The sequence below is a fragment of the Chlorocebus sabaeus genome, chromosome 26 (genome assembly GCF_047675955.1).
Source record: "Chlorocebus sabaeus isolate Y175 chromosome 26, mChlSab1.0.hap1, whole genome shotgun sequence".
Taxonomy (NCBI): domain Eukaryota; kingdom Metazoa; phylum Chordata; class Mammalia; order Primates; family Cercopithecidae; genus Chlorocebus; species Chlorocebus sabaeus.
The window spans coordinates 10,403,803-10,430,806 of record NC_132929.1 but is presented as its reverse complement, the minus strand read 5'-3'; the positions used below and the strand labels follow the sequence as shown (position 1 = coordinate 10,430,806).

Sequence of the window (27,004 nt, the reverse complement as noted above, 5' to 3'; positions counted from 1 at the left end):
AAGTTCTTATTCTATGTAATTCAAATTATTGTGATTTCTCACGTGGACTCTTACAAATACCTCCTTACTATTCTCCCAACTTCTTTCTACTTCATTATGTAGCACGGATGCTTCCCAAGAAAAGAAGGTTTATAGATTATTAAAGAGGCTTGACTATATTATTCACTGCTATCATTCACTACATGTATTATTCACTATAGGTGTCATTCACTACGAGTAGTATTATTCCCTATGGCAGTTGGAACAGTGCCTGGTACACAGCAGGCACTTAACAAGTGTTTGCGGAATAAATGAATATATTTCCCAGGCCCATGCCCATTTCTGAGTAAAAGCGGCAGATCCTCTATGTTGTCTAAATCTACCATGAAATAGTCATCTACACACCACAGTAACATACTGTGTCCCTGATACTCCTATGAGACTCAGAGTTTCGATCCATAAACACTCTCCTTCAGCACTGAATCCTCCCTCTAACGTCCCACAGTCCCTGCAAATCATGACCGGGACATTCATGAGAGTCAAGCTTTTTGCCCCTTTCCATCACCTCTGTCCTGACTTGCCATTGTAAACGACATGTGATCGTCACTAGCACAGGGTGCAAAAAAGGTCATACTTCTTTTAACAATAAAATTAGGCCATTCTGAAAATGCTGTTTCTGCCTGGAGTCCCTGACCAATTATAACCACAGGAAACCCTGGAGCATTTCCTCAAAGTGAGGGGTTACCCCTGTCTCTTGCGCTTGTGGAGGGGAAAACTGACAACACTTCCCAGTGGGGGAATGAGTCCTGTTCTCTCCAGCTACTACTGTAACTGCTGGAGTTTCCCGGAGACCCATGAACCTGACGTTCTTCCTGTCCGCTGACTTCATAGAATCGACTGGGGTCCAGAGTGAATGCCCATTTTCCAGTTTTTCTTAGGGACAGGTCAGCTACCATTGTTCCGGACTCTCAAAGTTACAGCTTTTCAGGGACATAGCTCTCTAGAGTCACACTACACACACACACACCCCCCACCTCTACACACCACACCCATGTATACACTAAGCTATTTCCCTAAAATGCCAAGGGGCCAGATCAGAGCCAGTTCTATTAGGTAGCTGCAAATGTTATTGTGGTTTTTGCCATTACTTTTAATGACAAAAACCGCAATTACTTTTGCACCAACTGAATAGCCTCCAGCCCAGCTTGGGATGAAGGCTGCTGGAAGGTGGAGCTCCCCCAGTTTTGCTGCCATCAGTGCCAGGGCCACCACCACAAGTGCTTTGAGGCTGAAATTGCTGCTTATCAATGACAATCTACGCTTTCACTCCCCAGCCATCGTCCACCCTGCAGGAACACACTCCTGTGTTCAAGGGGTCCCTTACTATGGCACCCCAGGAGAACTGGAGACACCTGCAGTGATGACCGCTACCTGAAACTGTCTAGCTCTGGACATGTATCTCAGCAGTATTTCTTAGGACTTTTTTCATGAAATAAAACTGTACCTAGCTGGCAGACAAGCATGAGCCGTTTCTATCATCCATTGCCACTTGATGGTTCAGGCTGGCCTAACATTTCACTGGACACTTTCCAGACCTGCCTAACAGCTCTTGTCCCCTCTAAACTTTCATGACTTCTATCCTTATGAAGTTATGTTGGGAGGATTCATTGTTGTCTGTTCTTTTCCTGGAATGACCTTCTACTCCACAGGCTGCCAGATTCCTTGAAGACCTGTGGCCTCCTCAGTTCCCTCTTCTTGGATCCTTCTTCTATCCTTGGATAGAATCGCATAGTGTATCATAGAATAGAAAGCTCTCCTTACATTAGGTGAGCTCATGGCATTGTGTGGCGGCCTTTGCAGGAGCACTGGTTACATGTCACTTTTTTGTCTTTATGTCCAGCTTTCTCATAATTCAGTGGCTTTTCCATCTTTACCCCACTGGTGCCTAACTTAATAAATGTTAACTAAGTACTTCTAAATAAATGAAAATATGAAATGCTATTAAATTCTGAGTTTGTTATTCAGAACTACCATTCAGTGAAAATTGTACTGGCTCTGTTCGCTATTACAAGAAATACGACTGTGCTGAAATGAAGTTTCTGAGGGGCGAGGCCTTTTTCACATACTGAACTTGTAAAGTTGCCATCTGCTATTTCAAATCCTCGTTACTGCAGATGGGAATCATAAAGACAAATGGGATATATCTCTTCGGGAGTAAGCTGTCATTCTTTGAGTAAGGCCTTGTCAGCTATGTTGAATAACCATGAGGGATACATTTACTATCTTTCCTAAACCCCAAAGAAGAAGTCGTATCAGCGCTGTAGGCTGTTATGATAAGAATATTTGCATACATAATAAGGAGAAACTGGAATGATCAATAATCAAAATAAATACACAAGTTAGTGGTTGCAACATCAAGTAGGAACATGACTTTTCTTGAAATGCAAAATATAAATAATGTTTATCTAAAGTATTCAACTCTTCTTGATTAAAATAGGCATCAGGAATTCAGTAATAAGCATAAAAAATGTATTTTTCCTTTTAAGAGGCTTCACAGCCAATTTTGTCTGTGTGGAATTCTACATATCATGTCAATTGTTTTACCTTCTTGGAATTAAATGTTCAGACACACTGAAAATGTGATAGAATTGCATAGTGTAGCATAGAATAGAAAGCTCTCCTTATATCATAAGCTCAAAATATGATTATGTTTATGTAAATTCATATGTATATTGAAGAATATATGTGAATAATGATACAGATAAACCAAAACAAGCTAAGTTATTTTTCCCATCTTCAGGAAATGCAAAAGCGACTTTGCAACAGTTGATAATTAGTGAGTAAAGTATTAAAGTTTTACTGAGTGACTATCTTGGTTTTAATTATTTTAATATTGTGGAGTGTATACTGATATCTGGCATTTACTAGCTGGCCCTGGGCAAGTTATTTAATTTTCCTGTGTTCTAGTTCGCTTCACTATTACCTGAATTTGAACAGTTAGTGTGAAGTTTGAAAATGAAAGGCACTTAGCATAGATTTTGGCACATATTGTGTAATAAATCATAGCTTTTTTAACAAAGTACTTTTAAACTGTGTTTAATTTCTTTTAGGTGTGAAAACATCTTGTTTTATAAAATTGGAGTTTTAAAGGGAAGTTGAAGATGTGTTATAAATTAAATATATATTTAAAATTATTTTTTATTAAATATATATATTATATATATAAAATATATAATATATATTAAAATTAAATATATATTTAAAGTTATTATTGCCAAATAAATTTTCCTGATGGCCTCATTGTTAGTGGTGTGTGTGTGTGTGCGTGTGTGTGTATGTGTGTGCACACACGCACACAGGTGCACATATGCTCATGTGTCTAATTACCAAAGAAATAAGTCTCATGAAGTGTAAAGTAACAATGCCTCGCAGATGTTAGATATTTTAAACAATTTTTTTTTCCAAGAGGCCAGACTGGATCATATCAAAACTAAGAAAGTTGACAGTAGAGCTGACTCCAGGTAAAAGTGGATCCAGAGACAGAAAAATAAGACAATATTGGCTAATTAGGCCCTCTTTGCTTTCTCCCTCATTTGTGCACCTTTAGTGAGGTATAACTGACAAATAAACACTGAATATTGAATGTGTACATAGTGGTATTTGGATGCACTTATATATTGTGAAATGCTTACCACAATGAAACTAATCAATATATCCATTATCTCACATAGTTAAGTATTTTTGTGTGTATGGTGAGAATATTTAATTTTACTGTTGTAGCAAATTTCAAATGTACAATATATCATTATTGTCATTTTCCCTATGCTGTATATTAGTTCTCCAGAACTTACTGACCTTATAACTGAACGTTTGTATCCTTTAACCAGCATGTTCTCACTTCTCGTGTCCCCATCAACCCCTGGTTATTACCCTTCTACTCTCTGATTCTGTAAGTTTGATTATTTTAAATTCCACATATAAGTGAGATACTGCAGTATTTGTCATTCTGTGTCTGGCTTATCACTTAACATAATGTTCTTCAGGGTCATTCCATGTTTTTCAATGACCAAATTATATCCTATTAAATAGCTATATCATAAAAACATATATGCATAACACATTTTCTTTATTCATCAGTGAACAGACATTTAGGTTCTTTCACTATCTTGGCTGTTATGAATAATACTGATGTAAGCATGGAGGTGCAGGTATCTCTTTGAGGCAATCATTTTATTTCCTTTGGTTGTGTACCCAGAAGTGGAATTGTGGGATCATATGGTAGTTTTATTTAACTTTTTGAGGGAGCTCCATACTATTTTCCATAATAGTTCTACCAACTTACATTCCCACCAACAGTGTGCAAGTGCGCCCTTCTCACCACATCCTTGCCAATGTACTATCTTTGACTTTTCGATAATAACCCTCCTAACAAGTGTGAGGTCATATCTCATGATTTTGATTTGTATTTCCTTGATGATTAGTGATGCTGAGCCCCTTTACATATACCTTTACATATACTGTTGGCCATTTGTATGTCTTCTTCAGAAAAAATGTCTATTCAGGTCCTTTGTCCATTTTAAAATTAGGTTATTTGGGGGTTTTGCTTGCTTTCTTTTGACTATCGAGTTGTATGAGTTCCTTATAGATTTTGGATATTAACCATTTATCAGATATAAAGTTTGCAAATATTTTCTCCCATTCTGTAAACTGTCTTTTCACTTTATTGATTGTTTCCTTGCTGTGCAGAAATGTTATCATTTGATACAGTCTTGCTTCTTCGCTTTTGCTTTTGTTGCCTGTACTTTTGGGATCATATTCCAAAAATAATTGCCAAGACCAATTCCAAGGAATTTTTTCTCTCTGTTTTCTAAAAGGTTTATGGCTGGCCATGGTGGCTTACACCTGTAATGCTAGAACTTTAGGAGCTGAAACAGGAGGATAATTTGAGTCTAGGAGTTTGAGACTAGCCTGGGTAACACAGTAAGACCCCTCCCTCTATAAAAAAATTTTTTTTTTTTTTTTTTTTTTTTTTTTTTTTTTTTTTTTGAGACGGAGTCTTGCTCTGTAGCCCGGGCTGGAGTGCAGTGGCCGGATCTCAGCTCACTGCAAGCTCCGCCTCCCGGGTTCACGCCATTCTCCTGCCTCAGCCTCCGGAGTAGCTGGGACTACAGGCGCCCGCCACCTCGCCCGGCTAGTTTTTTGTATTTTTAGTAGAGACGGGGTTTCACCGTGTTAGCCAGGATGGTCTCGATCTCCTGACCTCGTGATCCGCCCGTCTCGGCCTCCCTAAGTGCTGGGATTACAGGCTTGAGCCACCGCGCCCGGCCAAAAAAATTTTTTTAAAAATTAGCTAGACGTGATGGTGCTTGCCTGTAGTCTCAGCTACCCAGGAGGCTGAGGCAGGAGGAATGCATGAACCCAGGAAGTTGTAGCTATAGTGAGCTGTGATCACACCACTGCACTCCAGTCTGGGTGACAGAGCCAGACCTCTCTCCAAAATCAAATGTAAAAATAAAAATAAAAAGTTTTATGGTTTCAGATCTTATATTTAAGTCTTTAATCCATTTAAGCTGATTTTTAGTGTATGGTACAAGATAAGTTTCCAAATTCATTTTTATATATGGAAATCTAGTTTTCCCAAAACCATTTATTTAAAACATTATATTTTCTCCATGGGTATTCTTGGTGCTTTTCTTGAAGACTAGTTTACTATACAGATATATTAGCTTACTGAATACTACGTGTGTACTTTGTTTCTAGCCTTTCTATTCTGTTCTGTTGATCTATGTGTCTAGTTTTATGCCAGTATCATACTGTTTTGTTTACTGTAGCTTTGCAATATAATTTTAAAGGAATTGTGATGCACCATCTTTGTTCTATCTGCTCAAGATTGCTTTGGCTATTCAGGGTTTTTGTGAATACAAATTCTAGTACTGTATTATTATTTCTGTCAAAATGTCATTGGAATTAAATCTATGGTCCACTTGGGAGATATGGACATTTTTATAATAATGATTTTTGCAATACATGAGGACAGCAGGTATTTCCATTTATTTTTGCCTTCTTCAATTTCTTTCATCAATGTTTTCTAGTTTTCCTTTCTTTTCTTTTTCTTTTTTCTTTCTCTTTCTTTTTTTTTTTTTTTTTTTTTTGAGACAGAGTCTTGCTCTGTCACCCAGGCTGGAGTGCAATGGTGCCATCTCAGCTCACTGCAACTTCCACCTCCTGGGTTCAAGCGATTCTCCTGACTCAGCTCCCAAGTATCTGGGATTATAGATGTGCGCCAACACACCCAGCTAATTTTTGTATTTTTAGTAGAGACGGGGTTTCACCATGTTGCCGAGGCTGGTCTTGAACTCCTGACCTTGTGATCCACCTGCCTCGGCCTCCCAAAGTGCTGGGATTACAGGCTGGAGCCTCCATGCCCAGTTGTTTTCTAGTTTTCAATGTTCAGATCCTTCACCTCCTTAGTTAAATTTATTCCTAAGCTTTTCTTTTTTTGATACTATCGTACATGGGATTTTTTTCTTAATGTCTTTTTCAGATAGTTTATTACTAGTATATAGAAACACAACTGATTTTTGTATATTGATTTTCTATCCTGCAATGCCATTTAATTTGTTTATTAATTCTAACAGTTTTTTTGATGGGGACTTGAGAGTTTCTGTACGGGCATCTCATGAAGATATTGCAGATTTAGTTCCAGACCACCACAATAAATCTAATATATCATCACAATAAAGTGAGTCACACAACATTTTTGGTTTCTTGGTGCATCTAAAAGTTATGTTTAACCCTATCTCTACAAAAAATAAAAAATAATTAGCCAAGTGTGGTGGTGCACACTTGTAGTCTTAGCTACTCGCGAGGCTGAGATGGAAGAATGGCTTGATCCCAGGAGTTCAAGGCTGCAGTGAGCCACGATTGTGCCACTGCACTTCACCTAGAGGACAGGAGGACCCTGTCTTTAAAAAAAAAAAAAAAAAGTAATAAAATAAATAAATAGTTATGTTTACACTGTACATAGTCCATTAAGTGTGTAATAGCATTTTTTTCCACTGGATATCCAGGTGGTGCAGCACAACTGTTGAAAAGACTTTCCTGTTCCCATTGAATCACTTTAGCACTTTTGTCAAAAATCAATTGACCATACATATGTGGGACGATTTATAGACTATGCTGTTCAATTGATCAGTGTGTCTATCTTTTTACCAGGAGCAAAGTATGCTTTAAGTACATTCTGAAATCAGTCTTCTTTATTCTTCTTTTTAGAATTTGCTTTAGTTGCCGGGTATGGTGGCTCATACCTGTAACCCCAACACTTTGGGAGGCTGAGGCAGGTGGATCGTTTGAGCCCAGGAGTTTCAGACCAGCCTAGGAAATACAGTAAGATCTCTGTCTCTACAAAAAAAAAAAAAAAAAAAAAAAAAAAAAAAGGAAAGAAAGAAAAAAAAAATTAGCTGGGTGTGGTGGCATGCACCTGTGGTCCCAGCTACTTGGGAGGATGAGGTGGGAGGATCACTTGACAACTCCCTTGATTATACCTCTAACTTTCCAATATGGGGTATGGGTTGTTATGGTGGTAAGAGTTAGGGGATCCTGCAGTGAAAGGCGAACAAAGGCCCTGGGCCCTCTGTTTATTATTATTATTATTTGAGATGGAGTTTTGCTCTCGTCCAGGCTGGAGTGCGATGGGCTGATCTCAGCTCACTGCAACCTCCGCCTTCCCGGGTTCAAGTGATTCTCCTGCCTCAGCCTCCCAAGTAGCTGGGATTACAGGCATGCACCATCATGCCCGGCTAATTTTGTATTTTTAGTAGAGACCAGGCTTCTCCATACTGGTCAGGCTGGTCTCAAACTCCCGACCTCAGTGATCTGCCTGCCTCAGCCTCCCAAAGTCCTGGGATTACAGGCGTGAGCCACCATGCCCACCTGGCTCTGGGCCCTCTTATTCTACAATCTCTACCTAGTGCACCTGCATGCATGGCTTACCATATCTTCTGTACATTGGAGAACAGGCATCTGCCCTAAGTTCCAGGCATGTACCTCTCACAGGCCTTAAACTCAGCATCTCTAGAATGAAACTCACAATCTTCCCTCAAATCTGTTTTGTTTTTCTTTCTTTTTTTTTTTTTTTTTTTTTTTTTTTTTTTTTTTTTTTTTTGAGACAGAGTCTTAGTGTCACCCAGGCTGGAGTGCAGTGGTGTGACCACAGCTCACTCTCACCTCTGACTCCCAGGTTCAGGTGATTCTCTTGCCTCAGCCTCCAGAGTAGCTGTAATGACAGGCGTGTGCCACCATGTCTGGCTAATTTTTGTATTTTTAGTAGAGACAGGGTTTCACCATGTTGGCCAGGCTGATCAGGAACTCCTTACTTCAAGTGATCCACCTGCCTTGACCTCGCAAGTGCTGGGATGACAGGCATGAGCCACTGTCCCCAGCCTCAAACTCGTTTCTTATCCAGTGATTCTTTTACTGCAAACGGCAACTCCTTCACAGTTGCACAACACCCAATAGGAATAGTAGTGAATATCCAATAAATATTTGTTGTATGGATGAGTAAATAAAGATTGGTAGCATAGAAAGTGAACTTACTCTATATAAGTTTTGAAGAATGTTAATTCCTTTGAGCTGGCTTGGGATGTCCCATGCCTGTTCCTGTAATGCTAGATGCATCATGATTTAATTAAAGTCCCACAAAACGTTGCCAGAGCAGGTCCTTTTTCTTGTGTTGCTCTGGGACTTCACTGAGAGCACAGCTACAAGCAGGAAGAAGTGGGGCACTTCTGGCCCTGGGGACACATATATCATTATTCCTCACAATGACTATCTCTTGTTTATTTCTTTTCTTTCTTTCTTTTTTTTTTTTTTTTTTTTTTGAGATGGAGTCTTGCTTTGTTGCCCAGGCTGGGGTGCAGTGGCACGATCATGGCTCAGTGGAACCTCCCCCTCCGGGTTCAAGCGATTCTCCTGACTTAACCTTCCAAGTAGCTAAGACTACAGGCATGTGCCACCGCAACCGGCTAATTTTTATAGTTTTAGCAGACACAAGGTTTCTACTAAAACCCCGTGATGAGATGGCTCTCCATGTTTTTGCATTTCTAACAACTGGATGGTCCCACCTGGACCTGCCAACCAATTCTGTGGCCCTCAACTCCCTATGATTTCATCCCTGAGCCAACTAATCTGCACTCCTGATTCACTGGCCCCCTACCCACCAAATTACCCTTAAAACCTGTGATCCCTGGCCCGGCAGGTCCCCAACTCCTGACCTCAAGTGATCCACCCACCTGGGCCTCCCAAAGTGCTGGGATTACACGTATGAGACACCATGCCTGGCCTCTTATTTATTTCTATATCACCTGGGCCTTGGCTCAGTCCTAGAATGCAGAAGATAATAAATGTTTGAAGGAATGAATAAATAATTGAATGAATAAATAAATGAAACAACTCCATTGTCTAAGTAGTATTAGTCCCTTTTTATAGATAAGGAATGTGGGGCTCGGAGACTGCCCTCCCTAGGAAGCAGCAACAACTGGGGTGCAAACCCAGTCATCTTGGTTCCCAGACCAGGGATTCCTCTGCTGCATCAAGAAAGTTGTCATTACTTGCCCTTGGCGTCTTGAAAAAAAGAAAAAAGAAAATTGTGATAACTAAGTACAGATTTCATTTTATCTTTCTTCAAGCTAAAAGTTCTTGAGTGCTTCCTGCCTGCTAGGATGAAGCTATTGGATGACGCTATTAATGTCCTATTGAGAGCACAGTCAGCCACGAGATTTTGAAAGGCGGGAAAAAAGCCTTTCTGCTAGGCCCTGAGCTGAACCAACTCTTGGCCATCTAAAGCAGTGGCCCCCAAATAAAAATTCCCAGGAACCTCCCCCAGAAATTCTAATTCATGCATCTGAAGGAGATGCCTGGGAACCTCTATTAGAACCTCTGCTCTGGGCTGATGTGGTGCACAGCCAACCACTGCACACTGTCCAGCAGGAAGGCTCCAGACAGAAGCTTCATGAGGGTGAAGGGTAAGCATCTTCACTACTTTGTTCACAGACACTAACTGAGCACCTACTATGTCCCAGTCACTGTTCTAGTCAAAGCTCTAGGGATATAGTAGTGAGAACAACAAAATCCTTATTCTCCTTCATTTTATGACTGGTGTGGGTATGAGATGGGGAGACAATGACCAAGTAAAGAAATAGGGCCAGGCGTGGTGGCTCATGCCTGTAGTCCCAGCACTTTGGGAGGCTGTGGCAGGTGGTTTGTTTCAGCCCTAGAGTTCAAGACCAGCCTGAGTAGTCGAATTCATGGAAACAGAAACTAGACTGGTGGTTGCCAGGGTGGGGGCAGGGGACAGCAGAGGATGGGGAGTTATTGCTTGGTGGGTACAGAGTTTCCATTTTGCAAGATAAAAAGGAATTCTGGGAAGGGTTGATACAGTTTTAGAACAATGAGCGAATATCCTTAATGCTACTGATATGGTGATGCTTTGTGTTCCTACCCAAATCTCATCTTGAATTGAAATCCCCAGGTGACCAGGGAGAGACCTGGTGGGAAGTGATTGGATTATGGGGGTGGTTTCCCCCATGCTGTTTTCCTAATAGTGAATGAATTCTCACAGGATCTGATAGTTTTATAACCGGTAGTTTTTCTTGCACTGACACATACATTCTCCTGCCACCACATGAAGGTCCTTGCTTCTCCTTCCACCATGATTGTAAGTTCCCTGAGGCCTTCCCAGCCCTGTGGAACTGTGAGTCAATTGAACCTCTTTCCTTTGTAAATTACCTAGTGTCGGATGATATCTTTATAGCAGCATGAAAACGGACTAATACAGCCCTGAACTGTACATTTAAAAATGGTTGAAATGCTAAATTTTATATTAGATATTTACCATGATCTTTAAAAAGATAATTGTTTCTCTGTTCCTTTTTTTCTTTTTTTAACATCCTGTGTGTGTCTTTTTAAAGATGTATTACGGTATTTTCTTGAGCTTTCCTGAGGATACACATTTTCTTTCTTTCTTTTTACTCTTTTATTCTCTGAATGTTCTCTGAGGACTTCTTTGGCTCTTTCTCCCTCACTTTGGAAGCTTTTCTAAAATATATGGGGCTACCTGGCATCCTCTCCTTTCGTATCTAAAGGAGTTTTACAGACAGGCTGATGGCGATTATGTGCACGTGGGGAGAGCTTAGAGTGGTAACTGGTCATTACAGTAGTGGACTTCTAATTGCCACGGTAAGGAGGGCTTCCTCTGGAGGACGGACAACTACACTAGCAGAACCCACTCTCACCAGGCAGTGTACACAGCTCTCTTTGGAGAGAATCTCTGATTTTTTTCTTCGGGGTAAGTGCCTGGCTACATCCACGATTTGGGGAAAGAGACATTAATTGTCCATACTGGATCTTCATTTATTCTGCCTGTTCCAGCCCCATTTCCACTTTGCCCTCTGTGATACCCACACTGGAGCTTGGAGGCTCCTTGAGGTTTTCACAGGCGGATGGCTCAGCCCCCCTGCGCTCCAGACCCTCTGCATATTTTCTGGGCGTGTGCCCTCTAATCTATCCTACAGGTCTCTAAATCCTTTTCATCTTCCAGATGAAATCGTTCATCTGCTAACGACTTCCTTCCGCCCTCTTTGCTGTGTGGCTTAGACTTTTAAAAACACTGATCCATTAGTTGAATGGAAGGAGAGGATATAAATGTGATGTATCAGACCCCATCTTGAATCCCATTCATTTCACAGCTGCTGTCCTAACTCAGGCTCAGGGTGTGCAGAGGCCAAGTCCACACTGTATCTAACCCTAGTGCAGCTCAGGATTTGGTTTCCCCCAGCCCATTCTCCTCAGGGTCTCAGCTCGGGCCCTCAGGGCAGCAGGAAGTTGGGCTCTCCTCACCCCCAGGCTTCCTGTCCTTCTGTGCCCCCCTGCCCCTCCCCGCGGTCTTCAGAACTTCCCAGGCCACAGCTTCGCCTAGTCCAGCCACAAGGAGAAAAGAAAACGAGGGCAAATCACCAGGATTTGGGTGAGGGAGGCAGCTGAGGTCCCGCTCTGCACAGACGAGGCGCCCTGTGCGTCTCCCACGGCTTACCACATCTGCCTGGGTCTCAATGAAAGGGCCAGAGGGCCGAAGGTGACAGTGGAGTCTCCAGCACGACCTTCGAGGGCCTCCAGGGGATTTCTCGAGCTGTGGGGGCGGAAGACTGGCTCCCCTGGGGATGTGTGTGAGTGTCTGGGAGTGTGGGCTCCCCAGGGCCCCGCGGAGGTCAGGGTCCTCTCCATTCAGGACAGCAAGGAGAGAAAGGCCTGGAGTGAGGCCCTGGGGCTGGGGGCTAAAGCAGCACAGGGTATCAGAAATTGGATGCTAGGGCGGTTACTGGGGACCGGCAGGGAAGACTTAAGAGTCCAGCATGCGCCTAGGGGTGCTGCGGTGGGGAGGCAGCAGGGAGCCTCCCCTGCCGGACGGGGCTTTCGGAGGCCGCGCTCCCGGAGAGTTCCTCACTCTAAGGTCCCCGCTTACAGCTGCGCGGAGCCTCGCGTTCACCGACTTTACCCGCGGGACTAGACCCCTGCAGCTCCCCAGCCAGCAGGGCTAGGACGTGCCTCGGGCCATCTGTGTGGTCCCCAGGGCCCGGGATGTTCGGGGCGCTGAGCCTACAAGCGTCTGGGTTCCAGCCCCGGTCCCGGAGATCCTCCCGGCTGGACCCGGGTCCTGGGTGCACCCGCCCACCCTGCCGATGTCCCATCGCCGGGGCAAGGGGACGCAGGGCCTCGCGTACGCTCGGCACGGACGCATCTTTTTCTTCCCTCTCTTCCCCGCGGGGGGTGTCGCCGGGAAGCGTTTTCCGGCCCCAGTGATCCAAGAGCCCGTGAGGCAAAACGGCGGGCACCGGAGCGCGGGCTCGGCAGCCGCAGGTCAGTGCGCATGCACCGGGTAGAGGCGGCCCTGAGTGCTTTCCGTACTCTGCTTGCGGTAAGCCCCGTCGCTATTCAGCTTCGGGGCTCATTAGCAGTCGCGGTGTGCGGCTAGACGCGGGCTCTCAAGGAGCTCTGCCTCGCTGACGGAGCCGGCGGCGGCGGGGCGGGGACGGCGGCGCACCGGGGCAGCCCTGCGCCCTGGCCAGGTACGCTGGGGAACCTGGACTGCCGGACCCGCCGGCGGCGCCGCGGGGACCCGGACGCTTGGGGGGCGTCGCGGAAGCTGCGGGCCAGGAGCTCCGGAGCGCTGCCCCCCCAGACTCGGGCGGGCGGGGGCGGCGAGCACTCGGCGGTGGCTTTCGCAACCCAGGAGGGGCTCACTGCGGCGAGGGGCCACCCAGCGCGGGCAGGTGGCGCTGTCTGGCGGGGCCGCCCGCTCGGGTCTGGCGGAGCTGGCCGGGCCGCTGGTGCGTCGGGCGGCCCCGCTTGGCGCCGGCATCAAATCCCCGTGCCGGGCGGCAACTACTGAGTTTGGGGTCGCCTCTGGGTTCGCTGCCCCCAGAGAACCCGAGCCCGGATCTTCGCCCCTTCCCTTTCCCTGTATAATAAGGCCCAGAGGGAAAAACTTCTCAATTAAAAACCCCACACCTTGTTACCCCTGGGCTGCAGGCTCCGGGTTGGGGGCACAGCGCGGACCTGCCCCTCGGCAGGGCCTCTTCTCCACACCAGGCACTGCCTGGCAAGGCTGCTGGAGGGAGATCTGGCCGCAGATGGTGAAGCAGAACATCGAGGCCCTCAGTTCCCAAGCAGGGCTCCATGGGCCGGGTGGCGGGCCTGGGTATGCCCAGGCGAGGGGCGAACTTCCTTTCCCCGGGGCGACGCGGAAGGAGGGTGCGGAGAACGCCCGCAGAGAGGCCTGTCCTGCGGTACCCCAGTGGAGAGCAGAGCCTTAGAGGGGCATGCTAGTCTTAACTTAGTATTTACTGGCAGAAGGAAGGCTTATTTTTTCAGATCTCTTCAGATACGACCTGGCAGGCACCAGACGTAAATCCGTGGTGTAGTTTAGTCAGCTCCTAAACGGGCATGCGGTAGATGAAGCACCCCAAACTTGGCATCTTGCGTCTGGCACTTTGTTTTGGGGCTAAACTGCCTCTGGCCTCTTCAACCTTCTGTGCCTCTTTCTGTTTTTGTTTGTTTTTTTTTCTATTTTCCTTCCTCTTTGAGAAAGGACAGTGGTTTTAGAAATAATGACCTGAGAGCTTTGCAGGTTGAAGTGAGACAAGTTGTCCTAAGGTGCAGGTTGGCAGGTGCCAGGAGCCGGCAGGTGGCTTTTTCTTAGGCCTCTGGGTCAGGGTCCCTCCAGTGAGGTGAGGCAAGGGTTTCTCCCCTCCCAGAGGTGTAGCCACTACGCAGGGGGACAGGATCTGGGTTTCCCAGTCCAGGGAGTCCAGTCACCTCGGATGTGGATGCACTTTGGAAGGAGGCACCCCCATGCCCAGATTCCCTTCCCGCTCCATCTGGTTCTTTCCAAACTTGTCTTGTATCTCATGTCAGACTCTGGCCCAGAACTCTCAGCCACTCTGCTTTCCCTTCCAGAAGCCTCCTCCTGTCTGACTGTCTCCTGCCTGTGTCCTGGCCTGGTTGGAGAAGATGCTTTGGTTTGATGAGAAAGGGACTGGGAGGTCGGAAAAGAGTATGGGATTTGGAATAACAAGAGCTCAGTTCCAGCCTGGCCCTGCCACTAATCCCTGGGACCCAGGACCAGTCATCTGGCTTGAGAGTCTCAGTATCTGCAATACACGCATGAGGCCTCTTGCCTGTGGTTGTTTGGAGGCACAGACGAGATGCGATATTGAACTGTTGAGAGAGATTTTATGACAGCAAGGGCTCCATGGTGCGGCTTCTCTTATTGCCCTGGGAGTTTTGAGGGTCAGGTTTGTGAGCTACAGCTACGGCCTAATGAGAGAATGCAGAGGAGGCATGTTGTAAACTCTGAAGGGCTGTTTTAACGTAAGGTGCTGCATCTCTCGTTTTGTGTTTCAAGGATCAGAATTAAGAGAAAAAATATGTGGTTGGGATACCTGCGTTGAGTGACTGTGAAAATCTTTTCATCTCTAGTTTTCTGGAAATGGAAACAGTCCAACATTTGAAGATGGTTTTGATGGCGAAACCACTGGAATGAAGCACACGTCATCGGGCAATTCTGTGTGTTGAGTTCCACCCCTCTTTGTTTGTCATTTTAAATAATTTCCCATCAAATCTGGAAGGCGGTCTTGTTTTAACTTCGAAATGAGGAGACTGGGGACAGGTGGCTGAGCTGTGGGTTGCCAAAGAGCACTCTGCTGTGACGGGGCAGTGCTGGCCTTTGAGCCTGAGCTGGAGACAGTGTGAGGCCCATGTTTTCTCCCTGTCTCCTGCTGGGGCCCATTTTGTATCAGATTTGTTTTTAATGGGGTGGGCATGACTAGGACTTGTGACCACTGGTGGGCACGTAAAGGTGCTAATTTTCAGCACATGCCGAGAGACTGATATCTGGCATTAGAGAGTCATGGAAATGCCACAGATGACGTGGGCCCTTCACAGGGATGGGCAGAGGGTCTGGGAGCTTGCCCCCCAGGAAGATGGCTGACATGGTTGGTGGGACACTAAGGTGTTTTCCATTTTGCACTTGAAGCCAACATGGATTCTTAGCACTTCTTGTCCCTGGAATCAACTGTACAGAGAGACGCTTGGTTCTGAAATTCTCAGGCAAAGACAGTTCTGAGCAAACTCTTATCAGTAAATAGTGAGTCGGAGAACACTATTGACATTTAGAATTTTCAGTTGAGATGTATATGTACAGTCATGCATCCCATGACAATGTTTTGGTTAACGATAGCATATATGACAGAGGTCCCATAAGATTATCATGGAGCTGAAAAATTCCTGTTGCCTAGTGACAGTGTCGTAAAGGTGTAGTGCAGTTACTTTATTTTTTAAAAAAATGTAGCCTAAGTGTACAATGTTTATAAAGTCTGTGCTAGTGTACAGACTGACTCACCCGAGCAACTTCCCGTCCTGCAAGCTCCATTCATGGAAAGTGCCCCAGACAGGGGTACTGTGTTTTATCTTTTATAGCATATTTTTACTTTGTGCCTTTTCTATATTTAGATATACACATTCAGCACAGTAACATGCTGCCTAGGTTTGCAGCTGTACCCTATAGCCTAGGTGTGTAGTAGTAGGTTTGTCTAACGTATGGTCTATGATGTTTGCACAATGATGAAATTGCCTAATGATAAATTTCTCAGAATACATCCCTGTCGTTAAGTGACACATGAGAGTGTGTGTGTGTGTGTCTTAAGATATATATATATATAATATATATGTGTGTGTATATATATATTTTTTTTCATTTGGTTGGTTTTACATTCCTGGAATTGATTCTCCAGCAAGGCAGCTCTAAATATGAATTCCTCTGAACTGTTGTATGCATTGTTAATTTAATAAACAAGTATTGTTTATGGTTTTCCGCAGTTGGTTTGATTATCAGCTGTCTTGGAAAAATCCATTGTTTCAAAAATAGAAAAGCCACTAATTGAGTAACCGCATGCATTTAGGGATGATGGATTTCTCAGGTCTTCTGGAAGCAAGTGTATGCATTGTGCAAATAAAACACAGTTTCTGTTTCTCAGTCTTTTGGTATAATAAGTGAGCCATGTGCTTTAGCATCTGTCTGTGTTTTTTTTTTTTTTTTTTTTTTTTTTTTGAGGCGGAGTCTTGCTCTGTCGCCCAGGCTGGAGTGCAGTGGCACTATCTCGGCTCACTGCAAGCTCCGCCTCCTGGGTTCACGCCATTCTCCTGCCTCAGCCTCCCGAGTAGCTGGGACTACAGGCGCCTGCCACCACGCCCGGCTAATTTTTTTGTATTTTTAGTAGAGATGGGGTTTCACCGTGTTAGCCAGGATGGTCTCGATCTCCTGACCTCGTGATCCACCCATCTCGGCCTCCCAAAGTGCTGGGATTACAGGCTTGAGCCACCGCGCCCGGCCAGCATCTGTCTGTGTTATATGGAGCTGATGGCAGCTGTCACGGGTGTGGCTCCTAGACAACCCTGGTGGGAGGGTTGGCCAGGAGCAGGAGCAGGAAGAGCACTGTGGACAGAGCTGCCTCCTGGGACATGGGAGGCCTGTAGAATGCCTGCAGAATCAACATGAAAGAGAGAGAGAGAGCACACGAGCGCAAGCGTGCACAAGGCCAAGTAGTAGGCATGGCAGAGGGGAGATTCCAACCGCCTTCTGACTCCAGGGCCTATGAACTTCACCATCCAGTGGCAGGGCCTCTCCGCTGGAAATCAGTCACATGCTTCCCAAAAAGTATTTTTATGAGTCAATATACTTGACTTTGGGAATTGGCTATAAAGAGAAAATTTACTACAGGATTAAAGAAGTGTGTACCGGATTAATTTGGCAAGCTCTTTTCTTTTCGAGACAGGATCTCACTGTGTTGCTCAGACTGGAGTGCAGATATGTGATCTTGGCTCACTGCAGCCTTGATCACTTGGGCTCAAGTGATCCTCCCACCTCAGCCTCCAGAGTAGCTGGGATCACAGGCACACACCTCCATATCCAGCTGACTTTTAAATTTTTCCTAGAGATGAGGTTTCACCATGTTGCCCAGGCTGATCTTGAACTCTTCTGCCTCCCAAAGTTGGCAACCTCTGAATGTGCTGCTCAGAGCTGCCTGTTTGCAAATGAACCATGAATATTTTTTATAGCTGAGGTTAATTTCATGTAGATAGAACACTGCTACAGGAGACAGGGTGGGGTGAGGTCACAGAGCCCTGGACAGATAATCGAGATGGGGTCCCTTCGTTGCAGTCAAGCTGACCTCTTTTGGGGCTGTTGCCAGCTCAGTGGTGTCTACCTGCTGTCTGCAGTCAGAGGATTGGGGTGTCCTAAGCTCTCTCCAGCTCTGAAATCTTTAACTGCTGAGTGCATTTGTCTGGAACCTTGCCTCCCGTGTCCCTGTGGTTCTGCATGTTGCTGGGTGTTTCTCAGGGACACCTGACTTTCCTGAGGGTCCTCAGCCCTGGGTGGGAGAAGAGGGTGTGTGACATCTGACACCTGGGAGTTGGTGGGTCTCCATTGTCTGAGGAGGGTGTATTTCCCGGGTTAGCTGGGCATGAGTTCAGTTTCAGTTGCATCTTTCCTTCCGGTTTGGGATGGGTTCTGAAATTTGTGTTGCAAGTGATGAAAAAGGGGTAGGTGGCTTTTCATCTCAGTGGGGTTAGCTTTGTCATGGACCCCTGAGATGAGAGATGGCATTATTAGAAGTCCAGTGCCTCAACCCATGCAGTCTTATTGAGGACTTACTTGTATCATTGTGTATTGCTTGAAAGTGAGCAATCTGTACGGTAACTTTTAGGATGCTTAGTGTAGGTGTGGGGCAACTCTGTGTGTGGGTGGGTTTAACATCTGCCCCTGTGTGCGTCATTTCCTGGGTATTACTGAGGAATGGCTCTTTGATTTTCAACTTTAAAGCCTTATCTTGCCACAGCCTTTTATACAGAGCAGAGTGCTGGAAACGGGCTGCAATGACAATGTTCCTAATGGGATGGGTTTTATTTCAAATGAATGGACTGTGACAACTTTTAGGTGCCTTCATGTGACTCTTCTCACAATAGCCAATTTTCCTCTCGTTTAATGGAAAATTAGTAGCCAAAGCCTGCTTCACGTCTCTGCCCCCATGGTGGTCTGGGCGGACCCTGGCTTATCTCCCAGGGTGGCTGTCAGACAGGCTGGCCACAGCCCAAGGAAGTGGAGGCAAAGGGGGTGCCCCAGTCCAACCTCGAGGGTCCATGTGGCTTTTGTATTCAGGGCAGAGTTGTTTTGCTGTTGGCTTTCAGAAGGAGCCAGTGGGCTCCCCTGTTGGCCGGGAATGTTGACCAGGATGTGGAAGGAATCAGGCGGGAGCCCCCGGTGGGATGGTCATTGCGGTGTCTCTGCACCTAAGTGATTTGATTTCACAGACATCAATGCTCAGGATTGATCAATCTCAAGATCAATGCTTGGGAAGGGTAGAGCTTGCGTCCCATCACAGATATGACTTCGAATCTGTGGGGACTCTCCCTGGGCTGACTCATAAAATGAATGGGCACCTGAGCCACTCTGTCTGATGCTGAAAACCAGGAGTGCTCGGGCAACCCTTGCAGCCATAAAGTCTGCCTTTCCCCAGGGGAGTGACCGCTGATAGTGTGTTTTCTATTTGAACCAACTCTAAAGGGGCCCACCCAAGTTTCAGAAAGAAACTCAGGTTCTTGACATATGCAGGGGGAACGCTTTCACTTCTAAAATCTGTTTAAAAATTTACTGTTGGTGAAAATATCCTCTTATGCATTTGCAGTGACACCTCCATCCTCACTGCAGTGCCCTGTGAGTGCAGGCCTGTGCCCGTGACCTGGCTGGACCCTGGGTTTTCCTGAGCCACTGGCCCTGAGCTGCTTGTGCTGTCAACAGGGCAGCCCTCTGGGTCTGGATAAGAGGTTCTGCGTGCTCCTTACAGTTCACAGCAGGTGTGGGCCGTCTTCCCTGACTCCTGCCTTGTCCTCAGTAGTAAGTCACACCCCTGTCACTCCCTGATGGAACCACTCCACTGAGGTTGTTGATTTTACACTGACGCTTCTCTTTGGGATACCCCAGGCTCGTGGTTACCCAATGGAGGAAAAATTCTGGGAGAATCGGCTGGTAAGATGCCTGACACCACTCTCCTGGCATCTGACATCAAGGATACCTTAATTTTCTTAGTTTCTAAAAATTGTGGTACATACACATAACAGGAAATTTACCATCTCAAATACTTCTAGGTGTATGATTCTGTGGCATTAAATATACTCACAGTGGTGTGCAACCCTCACCACCATCCATCTCCGGAACTTTCTTCATCTTGCAATCTGAAACTTTGTGTCCACTAACTCCCCCTTGCGCCCCCCCCAGCCCCCGGCAGCCACCATTCTACTTTCCGTCTCTGAATTTGATGACTCCAGGTGACACATCTGAGTGGAATCATACAATCATTTGTCTTTTTCCAACTGGCTTCTTTCACTTTGCGTGACGTCCTCAAGGCCCACCTGTGTTGTGGCGTGCATCAGAACTTCCTTCCTTCTTAGGGCTGACTACTGTCCCCACTGTATGGGTAGACCACGTTTTGTTTGCCATTCATCCCTCGGACATGGAGAATATCTCATAGTAGAAAGAGTCAAAGAAGCCAGTGAGGGCTTCATCTTGGCCACTCATACTCTCTGCGGCTCCACCCTCTGCGAGGGTTGGGTGGACAGGCCGAAGCTACCTGCTCCTCCTGCATTGAGCAGACGGGCCTGGTGCTGGGCACAGAGGATGCAAACTGGAGCAGGAGCCAGTTCCTGCCCTCAAAGTGCGGCAGCAACATGTCACATTAGTGCCAGTCTGTCCGGGGCTTTATAAAATTAAGAAAGAGCCTGTATCCATCCTGAAGGCTGTGTGACCACAGGGCTTCTAAAGGATGCTTCTGTATTCCCAGAGTTAGGTGGGAGCTCCTGGAAAGCTCTCTTTTTATCCCAGTGCTCTTGCTAAGAATGGAAAGCCCCTCTGCGTGACTGCAGTAGCTGGTGCGATCCTCTGGTCACTTGCACCAGAGCCTGGGAGGTAATGGCTTGAAAAGCTCACCTCTCATAATGGGATGCCAATAAATATTATCCGAAGTTGATATACCCAGAAAGAGAGTTTAAAAATTATTTAGAGAGGTGGAAAATAACCACCAGTAGAATTAAAATCAGAACTGACAAGGATGGCCAGCAGAGTGGGGAAGTCCAGACTGGGGAATGTGATGTTTCATTATAAGGTCTTTCAGCATTTACTTACTTTGGTCTGAGTGAAGGAATTTTCTCATTTTTTTGAGGGCCATGTACAGCAAAAGGCTCACCATCTGTCAGACACACTGGTCAGTTCTCCTGGCAAGGCAGAGTTGGAGGTTTCTGTCCTCAGGTGGGTGGGCAGGGACGGTAGTTTACTGTAAGGTATCCAACAGCACCAGGGGCAGGAAATGAAAAGTGCTCGGTGATTGGTGGGATAATGGTATCTAGCACAATTATTCCTGCCAAAATCTTAATGGTGGCTGGGTGTGGTGGCTTGTGTATGTCATCCCAGCACTTTGGGAGGCCAAAGTGGGTGGATCACTTGAGGTCAGGAGTTCAAGACTAGCCTGGCCAACATGGTGAAACTCTGTCTTTACTAAAAAAATACAAAAATTAGCTGGGCGTGGTGGCACGCACCTGTAATCCCAGCTACTTGGGAGGCTGAGGCAGGAGAATTGCTTGAACCTGGGAGGCAAAGGTTGCAGTGAGCCAAGATCGCGCCAGTGCACTCCAGGCTGGGTGACAGAGCAAGACTCCATCTCAAAAACAAAACAAAAAAAAAACACACACACACACAGAAAAACAAAAACAAAAAAACCTTAATGGTGTGCAATAAATGAAAATGCTGCCTCAGTCAGATGGGACTAGCATTTTTCAGCAACCTTCAAGGTCTTGTGTCACAGGAATGAAGATCTGAGTATTTCCCACCCATGAGGGGGTTGGTGAACGAGTTTTCAATCCTGGGCACCCTGGACTGTACTGAAAGCCTCTGCACCACACCATCTGTGTTAGTTGGGAAAGAGAGCTCCCACCATTCCCTTTTAACCCTTGTCCTTTTGTACCACAGCAGTTGCTTTCCTGGAGATCAGAACCATGACTGGGTTTAACATCATCTTTGGAAATCCTAAAAGGCAATGAAGCGATTTCTCTCTCTCTTTTTTTTTTTTTTTTTTTTTGATACAGCTGTGTCAGTTTGAAATTTTATTTTCATATCAGTTGTAATAGTATATCTGCTTGACATAGTTTCTATTAAATGGGCTTGATAAGAAGCTATTTAAAAATTCAGATATTTAGAGTTTCAGGGCCCGCCATCTTGATTTTTGGGGCAGTACCTCAATTTCATAGTGTTATTCTTTTCCAGAAAGATGGGTCACTGAATAATTTACATTTTATGGTTATTTTCTGAGGAGCTATTTCTGGTTATAAATGGTAAACATCTTCTAGGTTTTGCAGTAAGAAATAATTGATTATGTTAGAAAAAAAGAACCATAAGATGTGATTTGAATTTTGAGTTCCTGTAAGTACCTTCTGGAGCAGAAGGTTTTGTCTTCATGGATTCTGCGTCTTGGATTTGGGTACTGTGTTGCACTGAGCTGTGCTCTGTAGGGAGGAGCCTGTGGTCAGAACAGTTTGGGTTCTGCTGGCTGCCTCTCACTCTATTCAGGGAGGCTGGGTCCCAGAGAAAGATGACAGCAGTTAGGTCTTGTTGGGAAGAAAACTCGGCTACCAACCCTGGACCGTTTTGCTTCCCCTGAACAAATAAGATAGTCATTCGCCTGCTTTGGAGGACGGTACCTGTGGTTCGCACAGGACGAGGTGGCAGCTGGCTTGCCTGCTGGCTTGCTTGGTGGAGATAAGATGCTCAGACCCGCCGCTGCTCTTCAGGGGTGGTGGAGGGAATTAATGCACTTCCTTCTGTCCCCCAATCTCATTTACATGTCTCGAGCTGAACATGTATTATTTTGCTTTCTTCATCTCAATAGAGCTTTTAAATTAGATAGGTGTTGCTTAAGCCATTCAGAAATGTTTCACATTTAAAAAGACAAAAGGTAGTTGCTGCCGTCATTCCTTCACCCACCCCTACACCGTGGCCTTGTAGGACAGTCCTCCCTTGGCTGTGCTGAGCCCATCTGGAAGTGTTTCTGATTCTAATCAGAAGTGGAACAGTTTCAGTGCTGATTATAGGTTCATGTTAGTGATGAACTTGGGTGGAGATGGGGACACAGCTTGTTCTCTCTTCCTGGACTCTCATCCAAGGTCCTGAGCTGCCAGGGGCCTGGCCACTCCCGCCCCGAGCCCAGCCTTGGCTGAGCTGGTCACCGCTGTGTGTCCCGGGCTGCCGGCCTGCCTGTCACCTGCAGTGCACAGGTGTGCATGTGTGTGCATACATACATGCACCACACACACCATGCCCACCTCACACACTCCATACACACCACACACCAACCACACACATTACGCACACCCCATACATACCACACACCACAAACACCACACCAGGCACACAAAACATACATACACACTCAACCCTTCCACACTACATTACACTCCACACCCACCACACATCACACTCCACACACAGCACACATACATCACATTCACGTCACACCACACCACATACCACACACCATGCACAGTACACTCCACACACCACACCCTCCAGGATGTCCCGCAACCATACATACACACACACCACACACCCACACCATACTACACATTTACCATATACACACCACACACAGTGTATCTCACGCACACACCGCATACTCCGCCACACACATTTGCATGCAAACTACTCATTGAATGAAACTGAATGATTGTTTTCCCACATTAATACTGCCCACCTGCGCACCCCCGGCTGTCCTGGCCGGCACATCCCCTGGTCCTGCCCTCCCTTGGGTCAGCACCGCCTCCTGTGTTTCGGGTGTCTCTGGCTGTGCCCTGTGGCGTGCTCAGGTCCTGATTGCATGGGAGGCTGGCTCCTCTGCTCCAGTGGCCGCCTTCCTTGAGGAGACCAGCCTGTTTGCCACCTCGATGGCCAGAGCAGCAGCCTGTGTGGGAAGTCCTGCTTCCTCCCCTCGCTGTCTACCCCTCCTCACATGTCATTTTGTCTCAGTGCCGACATCTCCCCAGCTAGAAAAGGAGACCCTCAAAGGCGCACAGGTGGGTTTGATTATAATGCCAGTGAATAATAAATGTGTTTTGGTGAAACACTCAACCAGTACATACATCTTTAATAAAGTCAAATATCCAGGCTTCCTCTGCTCCCACCTCTCTCCCCCACAGAGGACATGGCTGACAAGCCTTTGGGGGTTTCCCCTTTCTGTGTGCCTTTGCGAGGTGTATGGCCTGGGCAGTGTGTGTATTCTCTAGCCATCTTGACGGACCTGTAAGTGGGATCTACACACATGTGTTCGCTGTAGCTCGCTTGCTGTTTTCCCTCAAAAATAGGCCTGTAAGATCCCTCACTGTAGTGTGCGTTGCCCTGCCTCTTTAAAAATGCTGTCGACTCTTCCAGGGCGTGAACTCTGCCATCATTTATTTAACATTCTCTTATTTATGGGTACCGAGGTTGTTTCCAGTTTTTTAAAAGATTGCTGCAATGAAAATCTTCAGCTGTCATTTTTCACATTGCTGTGGGAGAACGTGGTGGGAGGTGCTGTGGTGGTGGAGTGGCCCCATGCACAGCCAGGCTTTGTGGGGTTCTGACTCTGTCCTTGCCAATGTTCCTCCCCACAGTGGCTGCCTCCGGGGAATGATGGCCGCGGGAGCGCCCGCCATGCCCCACCGGAAGCGTCTACCGTGGCCCACCGGAAGCGTGAGCGTGCGGGGAGCGGCGTGTTGGACCACAGGGCTAGGCCGGGTCCTGTCTCCCACAACCAGGAGCCTGAGAGCGAGGACGTGGAGCTGCCCTTGGAGGGCTACGTGCCCGCGGGCCTGGAGCTGGCCGCCCTGTGGCCGGGGAGCCCCCCGCCCGAGGAGCGGGAGTGCTACAACCACAGCCCCGATGGGGACTCCAGTTCCGACTACGTGAACAACATCTCCGCGGAGGAGGACTATGACGAGGGCCTCCCTGAAGAGGAGGAGGGCATCACCTACTACATCTACTGCCCTGAGGACGACAGCTACCTGGAGGGCATGGACTGCAATAGGGAGGAGTACCTGGCCCACGGCGCGCACCCCATGGACACTGACGAGTGCCAGGATGCGGTGGAGTGGATGGACTAGGCGGGCCCACACCCCCATGGTCACGGGGCTAAAGCAGCCAGGACTACCCGGATGGCCAACTGCCCATCCTGGAGGATGAGCCCTCCGTCCTGGAGTCCCACGACCAGGAAAAAGATGGTCACTACTGTCCCAGCAAAGAGGGCTGCCAGGACTACCACCCTGCGGAGGCTAACGGGAACACCAGTGCTTCTGCTTACCCCCTGAGGTGCGGGGACGGGGACCTGGAGGACCAGGAGGAGGACATCGACCAGCTCGTGTCAGAGATCAAGATGAGCCTGAGCATGACTAGCATCACCAGCGCCAGTGAGGCCAGCCCCGAGCATGGACCTGAGCTGGGGCCTGGGGACTCTGCAGAGGCCTGCCCGCACAGCAAGGCCACCTGCAGCCCCAGCACGTAGGAGGCGAGGCCCAAGTCGCTGAACCTCCTTCCCGAGGCCAAGCACCCTGGAGACCCCCAGAGAGGCTTCAAGCCCAAGACCAGGACCCCAGAAGAGAGGCCAAAGTGGCTCCCAGAGCAGGTAGGACTCTGGCTGTCCCAGGGAAGGGAGCAGAGGGGCCCAAGAGCAGGGGACCTCATGGTACAGACCTCGCAGATGCTGAAGCAAGGGAGTGGTGGGTGCTGGGTGCCTTACAGTTCTGATGGTGGCTGAGCTTGTCATTTGTCTAGATGGGAGACGTGTTGTGTGGATGCTCCGGCCACTCTTAAGCTCACCCCTGAGACTCAGGAGTGAAGCCGGTTAAGGGCTGAGTGGCGACTTGTGTCTCGCAGAAGACACCCCTCCTCCCACCCTAGAAGAGAGGTTCGATTTCTTGTCCGCTGCCCTGGGTCTGCTCATGGTGGGACAGTGTCTGGGAGAGCCCCTCCATCCTCAGGGGTGTACTCAGACCAGCAGGGCAGTGGCAAAGACATGGGGGTGCTGGTGCTCACACACTGCTGTGGCCAGTGTTGGGTGGCCTGGTGTCTGGGGTGGGGGCCAGAGTGCATTTCACAGTGGACGCATCTCTGAAAGCCCAGGAGCCTTGGCCTGATGGGCAATTAGCTGTGAATAACTATTTGGAAAATGATTTTTTGAAGGTTTGACAAAAACCTCAGGGAAGAAACTCATGCTAATGAGGGCAGTGAATGTCAGCATAACTGTATTTTAATTATGGCAAAGTCAGCATGCATTCTGATAAACACATTTGAAAAGCTGCCTTCCAAAAAAAAAAAAAAAAAAAAGCTTCACTGTAAGTATATAAAGAAGATGTGATTATTGGACTTGTGTGAAGGAACTTGTATTTGGCCAATTATGTGGACTGCTTTCATATTTTTTAAAGCCTTAACTATTAAACATTTTTTTCCAAGCAGAATTCATGAATTTGAGTGTGTGTGTATGTGTGTGTGCTGAGAGCTTGGGTTTGGAATGGAAATGATATTGACTCTTGGATTTTCAGCACTTGTATTTTAATGTCTTGTGTTCTCTCTAAAGACTGTTAAGTGTCAGTTGACTTCACTTTGGGGGTGTTCCTGTCATTCACAGCAATTCCGTGTTTACAGGGGGCTGTGGGATGCATAGGAAGTCCCATGGTGATGGGATGGCAGGCACGGGAATTTTACAAACCCAAAGCATTTAGATTGTAACCATTGCTAGTCAGTTACTATGAAAAGACATGGGACTATGGTAATAGGGGGCTGACCGAGAATAACTCCTAATCCTATGTCAGATAATACCACGGGCAGCTCAGGAAAACTACGCACAACTCAGACATGTGCAGAAAGGAGATGTGGAACGGAATGGAGCCCCTGGGCTGATAGAGGCCTCCAGGACCTGCCACACCCATATCTACCCCCAATTGCCCAGTCAACCTTCACAGAAGAGAAGTTGATCTCCCTCCAGCTGAGACCGAGCCAAGGCCCAAACTGTTGGAGCTGAAGGATGTTTGGGCTAGGCTCACAGAAGCTGTTCCGCTCCTCCAGTGTCAACAGCTACCCGTGGTCCAGGCCTCTGTCTGGTCCTGGTCCTTTTTTTTTTTTTCTCCCCAAGATGGAGTCTTGCTCTGTTGCCCAGGCTAGAGTGCAATGGCATGATCTCAGCTCACTGCAATCTCTGCCTCCTGTGCTCAAGCAGTTCTCCTGTCTCAGCCTCCCGAGTAGCTAGGATTACAGGCACCCACAATCATGCCTGGCTAATTTTTGTATTTTTGTAGAGACAGGGTTTCACCATGTTGGCCAGGCTGGTCTTGAACTCCTGAC

At 47.0% G+C, this 27,004-nt stretch overlaps 1 protein-coding gene across 9 annotated transcripts in view; it reads left to right on the top strand.

The window, feature by feature from the left end:
- LOC103245901 (amyloid-beta A4 precursor protein-binding family A member 2-like) overlaps positions 1–27,004 on the top strand; it is a 76,104-nt gene that overhangs the window by 6,135 nt on the left and 42,965 nt on the right. For 7 of the 9 annotated variants that reach the window (XM_073012025.1, XM_073012029.1, XM_073012023.1 and 4 more), the window contains exon 2: positions 24,283–25,289. The exons of 1 other annotated variant lie outside the window; for it this stretch is intronic. In XM_073012025.1, the coding sequence (XP_072868126.1) occupies positions 24,283–24,771 (489 nt within the window). In that variant the 3' untranslated portion in view covers positions 24,772–25,289. Of the gene's footprint in view, positions 1–12,897; positions 13,101–24,282; positions 25,290–27,004 lie in introns of those variants that run through there. One more of the 9 variants, XM_073012032.1, reaches the window with a different exon arrangement.